The 14171-nt window shown below is 54.4% G+C and overlaps 4 protein-coding genes across 4 annotated transcripts; 1 reads left to right on the plus strand and 3 right to left on the minus strand.

Moving 5' to 3' along the window:
- Nucleotides 1–997: 997 nt before the first annotated feature.
- Nucleotides 998–1848, minus strand: SETTUDRAFT_40368 (uncharacterized protein; the record flags this gene model as incomplete). Its single annotated transcript, XM_008022073.1, has 1 exon — nt 998–1848. Exon 1 carries the CDS (start codon nt 1685–1687, stop codon nt 998–1000), a length of 690 nt encoding a protein of 229 aa, XP_008020264.1. The 5' UTR covers nt 1688–1848.
- Nucleotides 1849–2033: 185 nt separating this feature from the next.
- SETTUDRAFT_112805 (glycoside hydrolase family 31 protein) lies at nt 2034–5337 on the minus strand. Its single transcript, XM_008022340.1, has 3 exons — nt 4761–5337; nt 4047–4697; nt 2034–3998 (listed from the first exon to the last, which is right to left on the minus strand). The coding sequence occupies exons 1-3, from the start codon at nt 5251–5253 to the stop codon at nt 2116–2118; spliced, it is 3027 nt and encodes a 1008-aa protein (XP_008020531.1). The 5' UTR covers nt 5254–5337; the 3' UTR covers nt 2034–2115.
- Nucleotides 5338–6233: 896 nt separating this feature from the next.
- SETTUDRAFT_112808 (uncharacterized protein) lies at nt 6234–8313 on the minus strand (the record flags this gene model as incomplete). Its single annotated transcript, XM_008022341.1, has 1 exon — nt 6234–8313. The coding sequence occupies one exon, from the start codon at nt 8311–8313 to the stop codon at nt 6637–6639; it is 1677 nt and encodes a 558-aa protein (XP_008020532.1). The 3' UTR covers nt 6234–6636.
- A 2339-nt stretch (nt 8314–10652) lies between these two features.
- SETTUDRAFT_162001 (uncharacterized protein) lies at nt 10653–12654 on the plus strand. Its single transcript, XM_008022342.1, has 3 exons — nt 10653–11034; nt 11083–11772; nt 11823–12654. The coding sequence occupies exons 1-3, from the start codon at nt 10815–10817 to the stop codon at nt 12557–12559; spliced, it is 1647 nt and encodes a 548-aa protein (XP_008020533.1). The 5' UTR covers nt 10653–10814; the 3' UTR covers nt 12560–12654.
- Nucleotides 12655–14171: the final 1517 nt, after the last annotated feature.

Raw genomic sequence — 14171 nt, forward strand, 5'->3', positions numbered from 1 at the left:
ACTCCAGAAAGCTGAGAGATCTGAGTTAAGGAGACAAGCTCAATTGTACAAGCTTCAGATAGCCCAGGAGAAGCGTGTTGAGAGAGAGAGGCTCAAGGAGGTGAGAGAGAAGGAGAGAGCCGCCAAGGTGGCTCAAAAGGAGGCTCAAAAGGCAGCCCGGGAGGCTGAAAAAGCTATACAATTATCCCAAAGGGGTAAGCGCAAAGCCTCACAAGGCTCCTCTCAAAAGCAGAAGCGTCAGAAACGTGTTGTTGTTGATTCATCTCATGTACAAGCTGAGGTGGCTGCACTAGCCGTCCCAACTCGGACCACCCGCCACGGCCGCACCACCAAGCTACCAAGTAGATACAAGTAGCCTATCATGATCGCAATGCTATAATTACTACAACACTATGAAATCTCGTGATAATAGCGACTGTGGGTGGCTGTACAGCCTCATCTTTTGCAATAGGTTTTTTGGTGGGGTGGGTCATTGCGCGTCCTGGGTCATTGCGCGTCCATGCAGGTTACGTACCGTTTTCCAACGAGCCGGAATTTCACAGAGTTTGCCGTCATGAAAACAAACGATTTCTTGAAATCACTCAGCCAGCAAATTTTCAAATAACGAGGAGGTCCCATTTTTTTTCTTCTAAACTTGTAAGACTTGCTAATACGTACAGAACAAAAAGAACGAAGAACGTGAGATAATATATATTATACACGTTAAACTAGAATAAATCTTGTCATGCAAAAAAAAAATTTTTTTGATGATGCCAACCAAGTACATGGCAAACATACTTGACGCTTTATGCAAGTGCACCCTCACCCATGCACCCAGAAGGACCATTTGATAAAACAACGCTTCCTAAAGACGCTACATAGAAAATGGCAGAAATGCTAAAAACATACCAGTTTAAGTACATGAAAGAAAAGCCTCCCCAACCCACCCAGCGATACCCACAATAAAAAAAAAGAGAGAGAGAAAAGGAAAGAAAGTGATTGCATCTCTCATTTCCCTCTAACCTCCAACTTCCTGGGCTTTCTCCTTTCCCTCTGCTCTTCTTTGCGAACCCCTCCTTTTTTTCTCTTCCTCATCCATCTGATCCGCGACCCGTCTCAACGCCACCGGATCCAGTATTCCTTCTTCCTCTTCACTTGCCTCTGCCTCTTTGCTCTCCTCTTTGCTCTCCTCTTTGCCCTCCCCTTCATCTCCCTCCTTCTTCTTCTTCTTCTTCTTCTTCTTCTTCTTCTCCTCCCCCTCCTCCTTCTTCCCACCCAGCCTGATCCAAGGCCCATGCACGCCCCCAACACCAACCCCCACGAGCGTTCCGACAGCCGCACTCGGGATCGCAGCGACGGTCCCAACCAGCGTGCCAACAACGGTCCCCAACCCAGCTCCAACCGCAACTCCAATCCCGCCTCCCCCCAGCCCGCCCTGAAACACACCCGAACTCAGCATGCGCGCCTTCTTGCTCTGGCCGTGCGCCTGCACTTCGTGTGCGTAGGCGTCTTGAAGATACTGGGAGCGCTTCGCGGGATCCGACATGGTGGCTGCGGCGCGGCGCAGTGAAGACGCGGTTTCGGCCGAGGACAGCGCGGATTCGGCGGTTGCGGCGGCGCGCCGCAGGGTTTCCGAGGGGCTGTCGGATTGTGCGGCGAGCGCTTGTATGTCTTCTTGCGTTGGGGTTTGCGCTTGTGCTTGTGCCATGTTTGCGAGGGGGGGGGGCTTGGGTGTTATGCTTTCGGGGATCAAGCACAAATGTACGGTTTAGGTTTAGGACTAGGGATGTGCGGGTTCGGGCTGTGGTATGCGAAGATTTCGGGGTAAAGCTGTGTGAAGTAATATGTATGTATGTATGTATGTATGTATGCTGGTCGTGGGGCTTTGTTGGGGTTGTTAGGGTGCATGTCCGCCAGCTCTGACGTCATGTTGTCACGACGCGGCGTTCTACCTAGGTAAAACTTGGAAGACGCGTACGACGGCAGAAGCAATATTCCACATGATTTCTCAGTTACGCAAGCGGCAAAGGATCAAGATCAGACAATCTCGTTGCATTACACTCGCTAATCGAGCGCTAGGTTTGTACAGTCGTAAAGACTGATAGGGATGATTTCTACAGTCGCTTTTTCGCTTACTTACTCCCAACTCAGGGTCCAGCCGTTCGTCCAGGCTCCTGCACTCGTTAGGTCGTTCAGACCTGTGAGCTTCAAGACGCTACTGGTCTTGTTGTAGTTGACTTTGCTTGCGTCAATCGTCTGGCCGTTCAACTTGACCTGTCCGACCGCCGGAGCGCCCAGCACAGTCACGTTGGCGAGTGCGTTTGAGTCCTTGAACGCGCCTTGAACATCGACCTTGAGCTTTCCGCTCATAGCGGCAAATGTAATGTCTAGACATGATTCCGGCTCAATTGACTCGCCATCGTCAATGTACAGATGGCCAGATGCGGCGCCTTGGCTGGAGAGCGCGACAATGAGACCCCAGGGGTTCTTGCGGGACTCGGCAGTCGTGTAGCCAGGCTGTTGGATAGGCAAGACGGAGCCTCCACGAACGTACACAGGGATATGGCCCAAAGGTGCCGAGATGGTCGTGTTGACACCAGCTTCTGCTCGGACCTGCTCACCAGAATACCAATCAAACCAAGTTTCGCCATCAACAATTCCCGGGAAAACACCCTTGACCGTGTCGACTTGGGGCTCCAGGACAGGAGTCACCAGGATATTGGGTCCAAGCAAAAACTGTGTGTCTACACCAGCGAGCTGGGGCTCATTAGGAAACTCCCATGCCAGCGCGCGCATCACGGTTGATCCGGTCTTGTGCGCATCGTTGAAAAGCGTGTACATGTACGGAAGCAGCGAGTATCGGATGTGCATGGCAGTCCTCGATGCAGACGCCACGGCCTCCCAGCGGAAAGGCTCCTGCGAAAGGGCAGAGAGAGTGTTGTGGTTGCGGTAAAAGGGGAAGAAAGCCGATAGCTGCATCCACCGAGCGCAAAGCTCCATGTCAGTGTTTCCGTTGAATCCACAAGTATCAACACCAAACATGGGAATACCAAACAGCGAGAATGAGAGCGCTTGGGGGATGGAGAAAAACATGTAGGCCCATCGAGAAGCATTGTCACCGCCCCAATGGCCAGCCCACTTGCCGCTGCCAGCAAACGTCGAACGTCCGATGATAAAAGGGCGTTTGCCAGGAAAAACCGAGAGAAGACCTTGGTAGGTGGCGTTGATGATCTGGTGGCCAAAAAGGTTGTGCACCTCGTATTCCTGCATGCCATTCTCGTGGGTTGCGTTGGGGCTGACGGCATGGACGGCCAGATCAGCGCCATTTTGCACGTGGTTGATGACATATGGAGGGTAGTTGACGTTTCGCTCGCCGGGCGTAACAGTAGGGCGGAAGTAGCTAGAAGAAGTAGAGGTAGATACCACAGTCGCCGTCGCCGTCGAAGTTGATGTGATGCCCGCCTGACTGGATGAGGCAGCCAATGCAGAAGCGGCCTCGGTGCTGTTAGTGATGTTGAAGCTTTCTGGGTAGTCGTAGATGATGTTGCCCTGTTCACCCGGGAGCGAAAACGGTGGATGGACCGGGTTCATGGTGACGTTGCCGGTACCGCAGGATCCAACGCAGAAGGAAGACACCTCGGTCATGTCGACCCAGAAACCACTAAATGGGACTTCCTTGTGCCACTCGACCATCTCCTTTACCCACCACGAAACACCATTTGTCGACAGCCAGTCGGGGAACACAGTATATCCGGGCCACACAGCACCGATATACTGGCTGCCGTCTGGGTTGGTCATGAAGACGCCAGATTCATTGCCGCGAGTATACGTGTCGTACGCATCGCTTGCATTTTGAGGGTTTGGAATGTAAATGGCTGCATCAACGATGGGGATAAAGTGCTGGTTGTTTCCATGTAGCCATCCAAAAAAGTCGGCGACTTCAGAAGGAGGGAAACTAACTGGGTCCAGCGTAAAGTCGCGGTACTGATCCATGTAGTCAATGTCAAGCCAGATAGTTTCTAACAGTTTTTAGCACTTTCAAAACGGTCAGCATCAAACAAACTTACCCATTGGAATATCAAAGTCCCGGAGCGTCTCGACAATTCCGCGTAGCTCGGTCCAATTGCGGTAGCCCCAGCGGCACTGGTGGTAACCGAATGTCCAGTACTGTTGCATGGCTGGCAGGCCAACGGCCGACTTCTGGTACTCCTTTGTAACCTCAGCCTGCGAAGGTCCGTCATAGAAGTACAAATCAATCGCTCCTCCCAGGGTCCTCCACGACAAGTGATCCGGTTTCAAGACTACATCCATACCATGGGTGTTGCGGTAGTACACGCCGTGGGAGCGCGACTCGTAGGGCGACCCCTTGGATTTATCACGCGAGCTGAAGCTGTCCTGCTGGATCTGGGATTGCTTCAATGGAGTCTTGCTGCCCTTTTCAAAGTAGCGAGTCTCGAGGTAAAACGGGTGGCTACCGTACAGGTTCCGGTCGACTGGGTCACCCACGTCAGCAGCGTAGATGGTCGCAGTGAAATTATTGTGGAGACGAAGACCGTGGATCCGTTCACCCAAGCCATAAAGGTTGTAGTCTTCCGGCAAGCTGTTGACAAACTCGATGAACTGGTTCTCATACACGAGGTGTGTTCCCTCGGTGGTGAAGAGAATGTCCCCGGTAGAGCGGCGCTCGACATTGAACCAAAATGACGGCTCATTTCCCCCTGGCACTTGTTAGACAATCTCCTTGACCCGGTTGCTGGATTAGCAAAGAGCTTCGGACTTACAGTTAAACTTCAAGTCGGTATCCTTGAACGAGTCTTCAGCCTGAGGCCGAGGAATAAGATCTTCAGGCACAATCCACTGGGACTGATTTCTTGCATCAAGGTATTTCGGAACAATATTCACTGCCAGCCTCCCCTTGGCCTGATATTCGACCTTCAAATCCAATTCCTGGATATCGGTGCCATAGACATTGCACGGCTTTCCGGCCAAGGTCAACGTAGCCGCCAGTCCGCGTTCATTTTCCGCAAGGCCCGATGCCTTGTAGCCGGGGCAAACATCCTGTGCGTTTACAGCTTGAGGGTCGTAAATGTTGGGAATCTGCTGAACGCCCACATCGGCTGACGGGGGAATGGTAAAGATGGGGTTGAAAGAAGTAGGCGTGCCAGCTAGCGTGGTGCTCCAGCCCGTCTTGGAACTGATGGGCGACTGACCGGACGTCAAGGTGAGAAAATACGAAAGGCAGGCCGAAGCATGTATGAGGCTTTGGCGCGTCATAATGGCGGTGCTGAACCGGTCGAGGGCTACCTGGAGATTCTCAGCGGTCCATGGCGGCCATGGTCTTCTTTTATAGCCCTCGCTTCCCAAGGCGAGTGGTCTTTGTTCCGCCATGGTGACGATGGTGCAAGGCGGCCTGCTGCTGCTTCGGTCCAGTGAGGTTAGGTATACAGTATGCTGGACAAGGCGCGAGCAAGCCGTATGGCGCAAGCTCCGCGCGCTTGCATAAGCGAGACGTGCGGGGACAGCCCGTGGAGTGCCGTGCCGACATGGATCCAATAGGAATCATCGGAGGATACTGCGCGAAGCGGGAACAACACCACAAGTGCGGAGTGCAGCGAAGATGAGGCAACGGGCTTTGGGCGTTGGGGGCTTCTGGGTGGATGCTTGTAGCCAACGTGGAGTCGAGTGCAGGGCGATGTAGCCGACGAGTCAAGACGCGAGGTGCAAGACGATGGCAAAGGACAATGCCATTGCCATTGCCATAGACTTCGGTATGACGTCTACAGCAATACACGGCAACAGGAAGAATTAACAAATAGGGTATAGTACGCCTGCTGTCTACACAAGTGCACATGTCAGTATGCCGCTATGCGTGATGCGTCATGGCAATGGCCTAAGTTAACGCAGCTAGTACCTCTGGTCCGGCAAAACTTGACGTAAACCACCGCCACGCCTGTTGCTCATGACATGGAAGCGGTTCTACAAAACTACCGTAGTCCAACTGGCACGGAACAATTTTCGGACTGCTATAGCTCTCACGACAGTCGAATGACATGGCCGCCCATAGATGTGGTATTTCCTGGTCTGTCCTAGTGTGATGCCATACCCCATGTCGGCCCCACACGGCATCCATCCCCCTTCGGTCGACCCCAGTCTACAAAGCTTGGGGAGCTTGTCTGTCACAGCACGCCTTTGGGTTCACTCGAGTCAAACACACACACATCAAACGGTTTGGACAAGGGGTATGTGCATTTGCATTTGGTCATGGGTAATAATTATTAAAATCCTTATAATGGTTTGTGCTCTCATCGGCCACCCAGCGCCAGGGATGAGGCAGCAGCTGCGGATCCCCTTGACCAAAGCTCGCGTCGAGCGAGCACAAGGCTGGCTCCATGTCTGGCGTCCGAACGACCCGCATTGTTCCCGCGCTGCAGACTTCTTGCGTGCGCTTGTTGGTCCAAAGTCGGCAGCAGGCCGCCGTGTGCTTCTGCGCATGCTTTAGACGCGCTCACAACAGGAGCATGCCGAACTTCCTTGACGAGTAATGTAACCCGAAAAGGCGCATCCACCAATGTCGGCCGAGGCCCGCTGCCGCACTAGGAAAGAGGGGTATGCAGAACCCGGAATATAGCTATTTGCAAGCTCGCTAACCTGGCTAGCTCATGTCAGTGGCGAGTAGCTCGTTGGCCGGCCGCCTTCCTCATTGCCTCTGCGGAAGGTCAAGTAACGGGTAAGTCCGCACTCGTCGGCAAGATAGAGCCCTTCCTCAGGCAGCCAGCTCCGCGAATCATGCGGTGTGCGGCCCCTTTTACTGAGCCTCGACGCTCGCACAGAGAGTTTGGCTTCAAGTGGCGGCTGCTCAGCTGGCAATGATGACCGTTGTGGCGGGGTATAAACAGTAGGTGATAAACGAAAGTTTGGGCTCGTAGGACTCAGCTTCGCTGCCGAGTTGGGATGTAAATGCGTGCCTGGTGCAGCAGGAGGTGCACCAGGCGAAAGGGGTTCTGGATATAGACTCGAATCTACCGCCTTAGTATTTTTCGAGGGAGAAAAGTATAGTGGTTTGGGGAATGCGCTACTCCTGGATGCTCGCGCAGACCGGTGTGATGACAATGTTGGTGTCGTAGGCTCGCCCTGTGTTGGATCTTCAATAATCTCCTGGTACCAGTCGTACGAACGGAAGCTGAAGCTCGGACTTGGAGGTGGAAGGTCTCCCAACGAAAGTCGATGTGTGCTGCTGTCAATGTCGGGAAACGATTCAACCAGAGGACTTGACGGTTCTGACGCAACCACTGAGCCCCGACCGGATAACAAAACGGTTTCGTCTGAATCGCTCTTCTTCGGATACGCGCTGAGTTCGTATTCGAGATTCTGTGCATCCGACGTCGGGGCCTGCCAAATGGATATTGGTGGCGGAGCCTGAATGGGTGGGGGAATGTATTCTTCGAATATGTACCGTGGCGCACGTTCGCGGGGTATGCTACTACGTGGAGTGTCGTTGCCTCGCAACGGGCTTACGGCTTGCATCATGTCCTCGTCCATGATCATGCTCTTGTTGATGCTGACGTTGAGAGCGTAGAGAGTCGTGTCCTTTGGCGGTGGTGGAAGTGGGAGGTTTGGGAGCGGAAGAAGTGGTAGCGCTTTGGGTCCAGAGCGCCCGTAGACATTGTCCGTTGACACTTGCAGTTTGCTCGTATCCTTTGTTTCATCAGAAACCAAAGCCCTGGCAAAAAACCCAGGTCCCATAGCGTGCTGGTACGTGAAAGCTACATTCTGCGGGCTGTTTGGCATCGAAGCCACCAGCGTCTTTGAGTCGGTCGCATTCGAAGCAGATCTGCTGAGGGGATTTTGCATGGCTGCTTCTAACGATTGGTTGCGAGGTCTTTGTGCTCGCCGTCTGCATACCCAGAACGCAATTCCAGCTAGTAGCACCAGGGTGGCCACAAGGCCTACTCCGACGGCAATAGCCGATGCGGTGGTCAAGTGCGAGGTTGGCGTGGAATCAGAGCCCCCAAATGGAGCCGCGTTCTCCATGGCTACGCAGCCTACCCTGTGGCAGGTCTTGTCTGTTGCGCAAGCGCTGTCTGTCGAACATGCTGGAGGAGGCTGAATCGGACCATTGATTGTGCTGGGATTTGCAGCATCCGTTTTTAGTTGGGCGAATCTCAAGTCGGATGCGAGGTTACTGGGTGGCTCGGCTGTTGGCGGTAACGATGCTGTGCGTAACGAGGATTCGGTTGATGTGGGTGTTGTGCTGGATGTAGCCTGTCTTCTTCGCGATGAAGTGAATGTGATGGTCGATTGTCGCCTTCGACTGGAAATGAAAGTGGTAGACATTACAATTAAGGAGCGAATGTAAACAACATGTACTGGTAACGAATGGGCGCCACGCCAATAAATCCGTCGAGTATGGTCGTACGAAAGCGCCTTTATGTAAATTACAGTGACGTTGGAAAAGCAACAACAGGAAAGAATGGAAGTTTGGGTAGGATCGCTGGGCTCACAGGGACGAAGATCCTCAGTCGAAAGAGGCCTTTGCGACACAGCACCGCTATGCAGGGCAGGGCGGATTAGCCCATATCTTGTAGGGTCCGGCGAAAGAGACTAAAGTTTATTGACGATTCGCGCACGGTGCTCAGGCCACGTTCGGTTGGTGGTTTGACGATCCCTAGTGTTTGAACCAACGTCGCATTCGTCAAACCTTCTGCCCCCCAACGTTCCTTTTCCCATGACACATGGCAGTGAACGGCGCGGAGCACGAATGCGAGGTGCCCCTTGCTTTTTTCTCACGAATAGCGGACCTTGCAACCAGGCATGCGATGAATTGCCGTTGTCTCTGGACACTGGAATCGTGTGCTGTTGCTCTAGCTACCTACCAGAACAGGCGCAAACGCTGCAAGCAGGCCGAGTCATGGGCTCGACGGCAGCCTCTCCAAATGCGGCACCCATGGTGTTTCAGACGAGCGAAATCGCACCCGCCTATACTATTTTCTGCCGGCAAAGCCACTGAACTATTTGTTTCGTGGTCGGATTCGGAGGAAAACTGGGGATCAGACGGTTATAATCGTCCCGTCAACAGCAACGAAGGCGCCTCGCTTCGCTGGCACCATGGCTCCCTTAGCCAAACATTAGCACCTGAATCGTTGGGAGTTGAGGCCTTTGGTCGGCCGGCACTTGATTGAGGAAGCGCAGCCGAGCAGTCACGTCGCTTTCGTGCGTGGTCCCTGAAGCGGCCTTCCAGATGTGCGATTGCGAACAAGCTCGTCATGTGCGGCCTGAGCTTCGCGTATGGTGTCTGAAACATCCAGGGCGGTTTCAATATACACCAGTCAGCAGATAACAGAAGCCGATGATCAGGCCGAGCAAGAGGCAATGCCTGGTTGCGCGCATGACGCGGTACGCAAGGATGCAACCGCGAGCTTGGTTCCGGGCAGGTGTGTGACAGCTCCGTAGCCTTGAAGCTGGGGAACTTGGAGTGGAAGGTTGCGTCTGTGCTGGTTAGTCATCAGTCTCTAGGGGTCTAGGGTGTCTGTGCCGGTCCATGTGCCATGGTAATTGAGTACTGGGTGATGTAGGCAAACCTGGTAGATTTATCCTTTTCCCGCTCTCGTCTGGTCGTCGGTGGTCATACCTCAGTGATTAGGCGCGCTAGGTGCAGAGCGTGTGTCTACACAATCGTGCTGCCGCGGAGCGCTAAAGACATGGTGGACATTCACAGGCTCGGTACAAATCCCCTTCGTGCTGTACACCAACAGGTTTTGAAGTGAATCGGCGATCTATGAGCAATGTCAAAAGAAGTCCTGAGCACGATCTTTCATAGGTTTGAGCAAGGAGGGTCGCATTGCTTTCCAGTAGGATTCAGTTGAGGGTGTATTGAAAGTCAGAGAGCAGTCGACGGAAAAGATTGCGGGTGCATTAGGTCCACTGCACGTTATTGCTTTGTTGTCTGGTGTGGCCATCGATCATGGCCAGAGATGGGTAGAAGAAGAGCATAAAAACAATCGTGAGGCTGAACCAAAGGCGTAGACGCCATGTTGCTTTTTCCCTAACCCAGGCTGAGGGTGTTGTCGCGTTTCGTTAGACGGCGAATCTGGTAAAAGCAGTCGTGAGTTTCGTAAGGCCACCGCCATTTCCAGGCCGCAGCGACACGCTCATTCGCTCTCCCGACGACTAACACAGACTGGAATGCAAATATAGGCAAGAAGAAAGTCGAGTCGTCGATGCGCGGTCTGGGTGCGAGTGTACATCGCTGGGCTCGAGACTCCCCCTGTCAATCTGGAATGTTTCCGTATTAGTCCAGGTGTAGGGTCTCGGAGAGCACAAAAGCTGCGGGATGCCTATACGAGTAGCAGATAGCGAGGCACGTCGAAGTGCAGCAATTGACGATGCATTGAACAAGGCGAAGTGGGGTGAAGCTCCACTCACAGCCACAGCTGCCCAGCGGAGACGCGCTCTGACGCCACCAAGCGCAATGCCGCCGCACTCTCGCCGTTTGCGTACGTGAACACCGACTTTCTGGGCTGATGACGAGGTAGTCGAGAAAGCCGTCTCACTCTATTCGGCGCTTCTACCAATGGCACCGGCGTATGGATGCAGCGGCGCGGCGAGCTCTCGGTGTTGTTGCGCCATTTAGCGCGCTGGATTCGTGACATCATGAATAATCCGGTCCCCGCCATTGGCCTACATGTGCTCATGGACAGCTCTCCCCCCTCCCACCCCCTCTATAGCCGTTGATGCGGTTTTTACGGGCATTGCGACCTTTACGAGCTTCACTCAGACTTCACTTCAGCCCAACAAGCCGTTTGCAGAGAGCAGCTTTTACAACAACGACGGCAGCCATGGCGCAAGAGTTCAAGCTCAAGGATGTCACTTCCTTGCAGATGAAGAATGGCGAGAAGAAGGAGGTCGAAGTTGAGGGCGTCGAGGGTGGAAAGGTACTGTTGTTGAAGGTCCAGGACCAGGTTCACGCGACAAGCTCCACGTGCACCCACTATGGAGCTCCATTGGTAAAGGGTGTACTGACACCCGAGGGCCGTCTAACCTGCCCATGGCACGGAGGTGCGTTCGACTGGTGCATGCTGCTCGAAAGTGGCTAACATGACACAGCTTGCTTCAAGGTGTCGACTGGAGATGTTGAAGACGCGCCTGCCCTCGACCCCATTGCCAAGTACGAGGTGGTGGAAAAGGACGGCGCGGTATACGTCAAGACGACAGAGGAAGCACTCAAGGCGAACCGGAAATCCCTGAACATCAAGTGCTCGTCTGTCAGCGACGACAAGGTGCTTGTCATTGGAGGCGGCTCTGGCACTCTCGGTGCCATTGAAGGCCTCCGAGGCGGCGGCTACACTGGCAAGATCACCGTCATCTCCAAGGAAGGCTACCAGCCCATCGACCGAACCAAGCTGTCCAAGGCGCTGCTGGCTGATATCTCGAAGCTCGCTTGGAGACAGAAGGATTTCTACAAGGATGGATCAGTTGACATTATCGAGGATGAGGCCAAGAGCGTCGACTTCTCAGCCAAGAAGGTGTCGACAAAGTCTGGAAAGGAGTACGAGTACACCAAGCTTGTATTGGCAACTGGAGGCACGCCCCGGTGGCTCCCACTCGAGGGGCTCAAGGGCGACCTGGGCAACGTTTTCCTTCTTCGGACCCTGCCCGACGCACAAAACATCCTGAAAGCCGTTGGAGACAACGGAAAGAAGATTGTTGTCGTTGGCAGCTCGTTTATCGGCATGGAAGTCGGCAACTGTCTGGCGAGTATGAAGAACGACGTTACGATTATCGGCATGGAGGAGGGTGAGTAGTGCGTGGACATGGACTCGAGGCACAGGCTGACAGGGTGATAGAACCAATGGAGCGGGTCATGGGCAAGAAGGTGGGCGCCATCTTCCGGGGTCTGCTCGAGAAGAATGGTGTCAAGTTCAAGATGAGCGCGAGCGTGGACAAGGCCACGCCGTGCAAGACGGACTCGTCCAAGGTGGGCGCGGTGCATCTCAAGGACGGCACTGCACTCGAGGCGGACCTGGTGATTGAGGGTGTGGGGGTTGCGCCGGCAACCGAGTACCTCCAGGGCAACGCGAGCGTGACGCTTGAAAAGGACGGATCGCTCAAGACGGACGAGTCGTTTGCGGTCCAAGGACTGCGCGACGTGTATGCGATTGGCGACATTGCGACGTACCCGTACCACGGACCCGGGGGCAATGGATCACCGGTGCGCATCGAGCACTGGAATGTGGCACAGAATGCCGGCCGCTCGGTTGCCAATACGATCAACCACCCGGGATCCAAGCCCAAGCCGTTTATTCCTGTCTTCTGGTCGGCGCTAGGGTCGCAGCTGCGCTACTGTGGCAACACGGTGGGGGGCTACGATGACGTTGTGGTGCAGGGGGAGCCGGACAAGGCGTCGTTTGTGGCCTACTACACTCGAGGGGAGACGGTCGTGGCCGTGGCTTCGATGATGAAGGACCCGTACATGACGCAGGCGGCGGAGCTGATGCGGCGGAGCAAGATGCCGAGCAAGAGTGAGATTCAGAAGGGCGTGGACATTTTGGAGGTTAGCCTGCCAAGCGAGGTAAAGATTTAGAGAGAGAGAGAGTCTGGAAGCAAGGTGGAGAGCGGGGAGGCCGTTAGTGGAAACAACAAGGTTAACCAGAGAAGTCAAATGACATGTGAGTGAGAGAAGAGAGTGTGCGTGAGTGAGTGTGTGGCGTAACGAGTGCGAGTGCTTGTGAGGCTTACCCATGTCTATCTACTATGGGTGGTGCAGCTAGTCGGTGATTGGAAGGGGCGGGCAGACAGGCATGCTTTCGCCATTTGTGGCTGATGATGGCGCTCCACGCGGGATCTGCCCCGGGGCGATAAGACGGGCGAGCACGAGTGCGAGCAAAAGGGACAGAAAGCAGCCAGGGGAAATGAGGGCGAAGGGGAAAAGGGCACTTGGTGCTTGCTTGTGTGCTTGGGCAGCGGTGACGTCTTTTGCGCCCAAAGGGGGACATGCACAGGTTGCAGGTGCAGGCACAGGCACAGCCAAGTGGGAGAGCCTCGCCGTGGACCTAGCCCCGTATGTAAGCTGTGCGAAGGGGCCGGGGGGTGGTTGTAGTCGTCGTTGGTACTAGCAGTGGGCAATTCTTTTAGGGGATTGATTGCGCAAAGCCAACAAAAATGAAAAAGGCGAGAGAGAGAGACAGAGAGAGAGAGAGACAGACAGAGAGAGAGAGAGAGAGGTGGAATCCGCATTCATGAATCGAAATGCATGCATGCATGCATACATACATGTGGGATGGATTGGCGCACACACAGGCACAGACTCAGACTCAGACTCAGGCATAGGCATAGGCATAGGCGGTGACACAAGACGCATTCACCCGCCGCCGCTGCCATCTGCCCGCCCATCCGTCCGTCCATCCACCCATCCAGCCGCCATGCACCCATCCCCCCATGCACCCATCCAGCAGCCATCCAGCCATACACCCGCCGACGCTTCCACATGACGGGCGCACCCTCTCCTTTGGTCGCTGCTTGCTGGCACTGGCACTGGCGGGCTGCTGACCGTTGGGGCCAACCCCCCTCATCTCTTTTGGCGCGTCCGAGGCGAGCATGCAGTCGAGGCCGCAAAAGCAACAGGCCCCCCGGAAAACAAAAACAGGAACAAAAGCAAAGGAAAAACCATTTCCCCCCTTCATAAGTCGCATCAACAAGAACCGCGGAAGCAACATGAACAACAATAACAGCAGCAACAATACTATGCAATGCAACCGCCATGGCACATGACATGAGGGCTCTGATGCTGGCGTGCACTAGGCGAGCTGGCGTCTGGTGTGTTGTCCGCCGGCGCATGTGGCTTGGCGCGCCTGGTCCTCTGATGCAAGACACATGGCCATGGCCACCACACGCCCACGCCCACGCCCGCCGCAAGCGAGAGTCCGAGAAAGAGAGAGAGCGCGGAAGCTTGCATTGGCCCTTGTGCACTCGTCTGCATGATAGCTATGCTTTGTACATTGCGTCTGTCTGCCGGTCTAGCCTACGCCTACACGCAGCAAAGTGTCGTACATACACCTACAGCATACATACTTGGATGCATGCACGCTCGCCCCTCCGAGTGCCGTACATACATACACCCAGACACATACATGTACATATACACGTGCATACATATTACCTACATACACACCTACATACTACATACACACCTACTT

This window comes from Exserohilum turcica, assembly GCF_000359705.1.
Source record: "Exserohilum turcica Et28A unplaced genomic scaffold SETTUscaffold_1, whole genome shotgun sequence".
NCBI classification, from domain to species: Eukaryota; Fungi; Ascomycota; class Dothideomycetes; order Pleosporales; family Pleosporaceae; genus Exserohilum; species Exserohilum turcicum.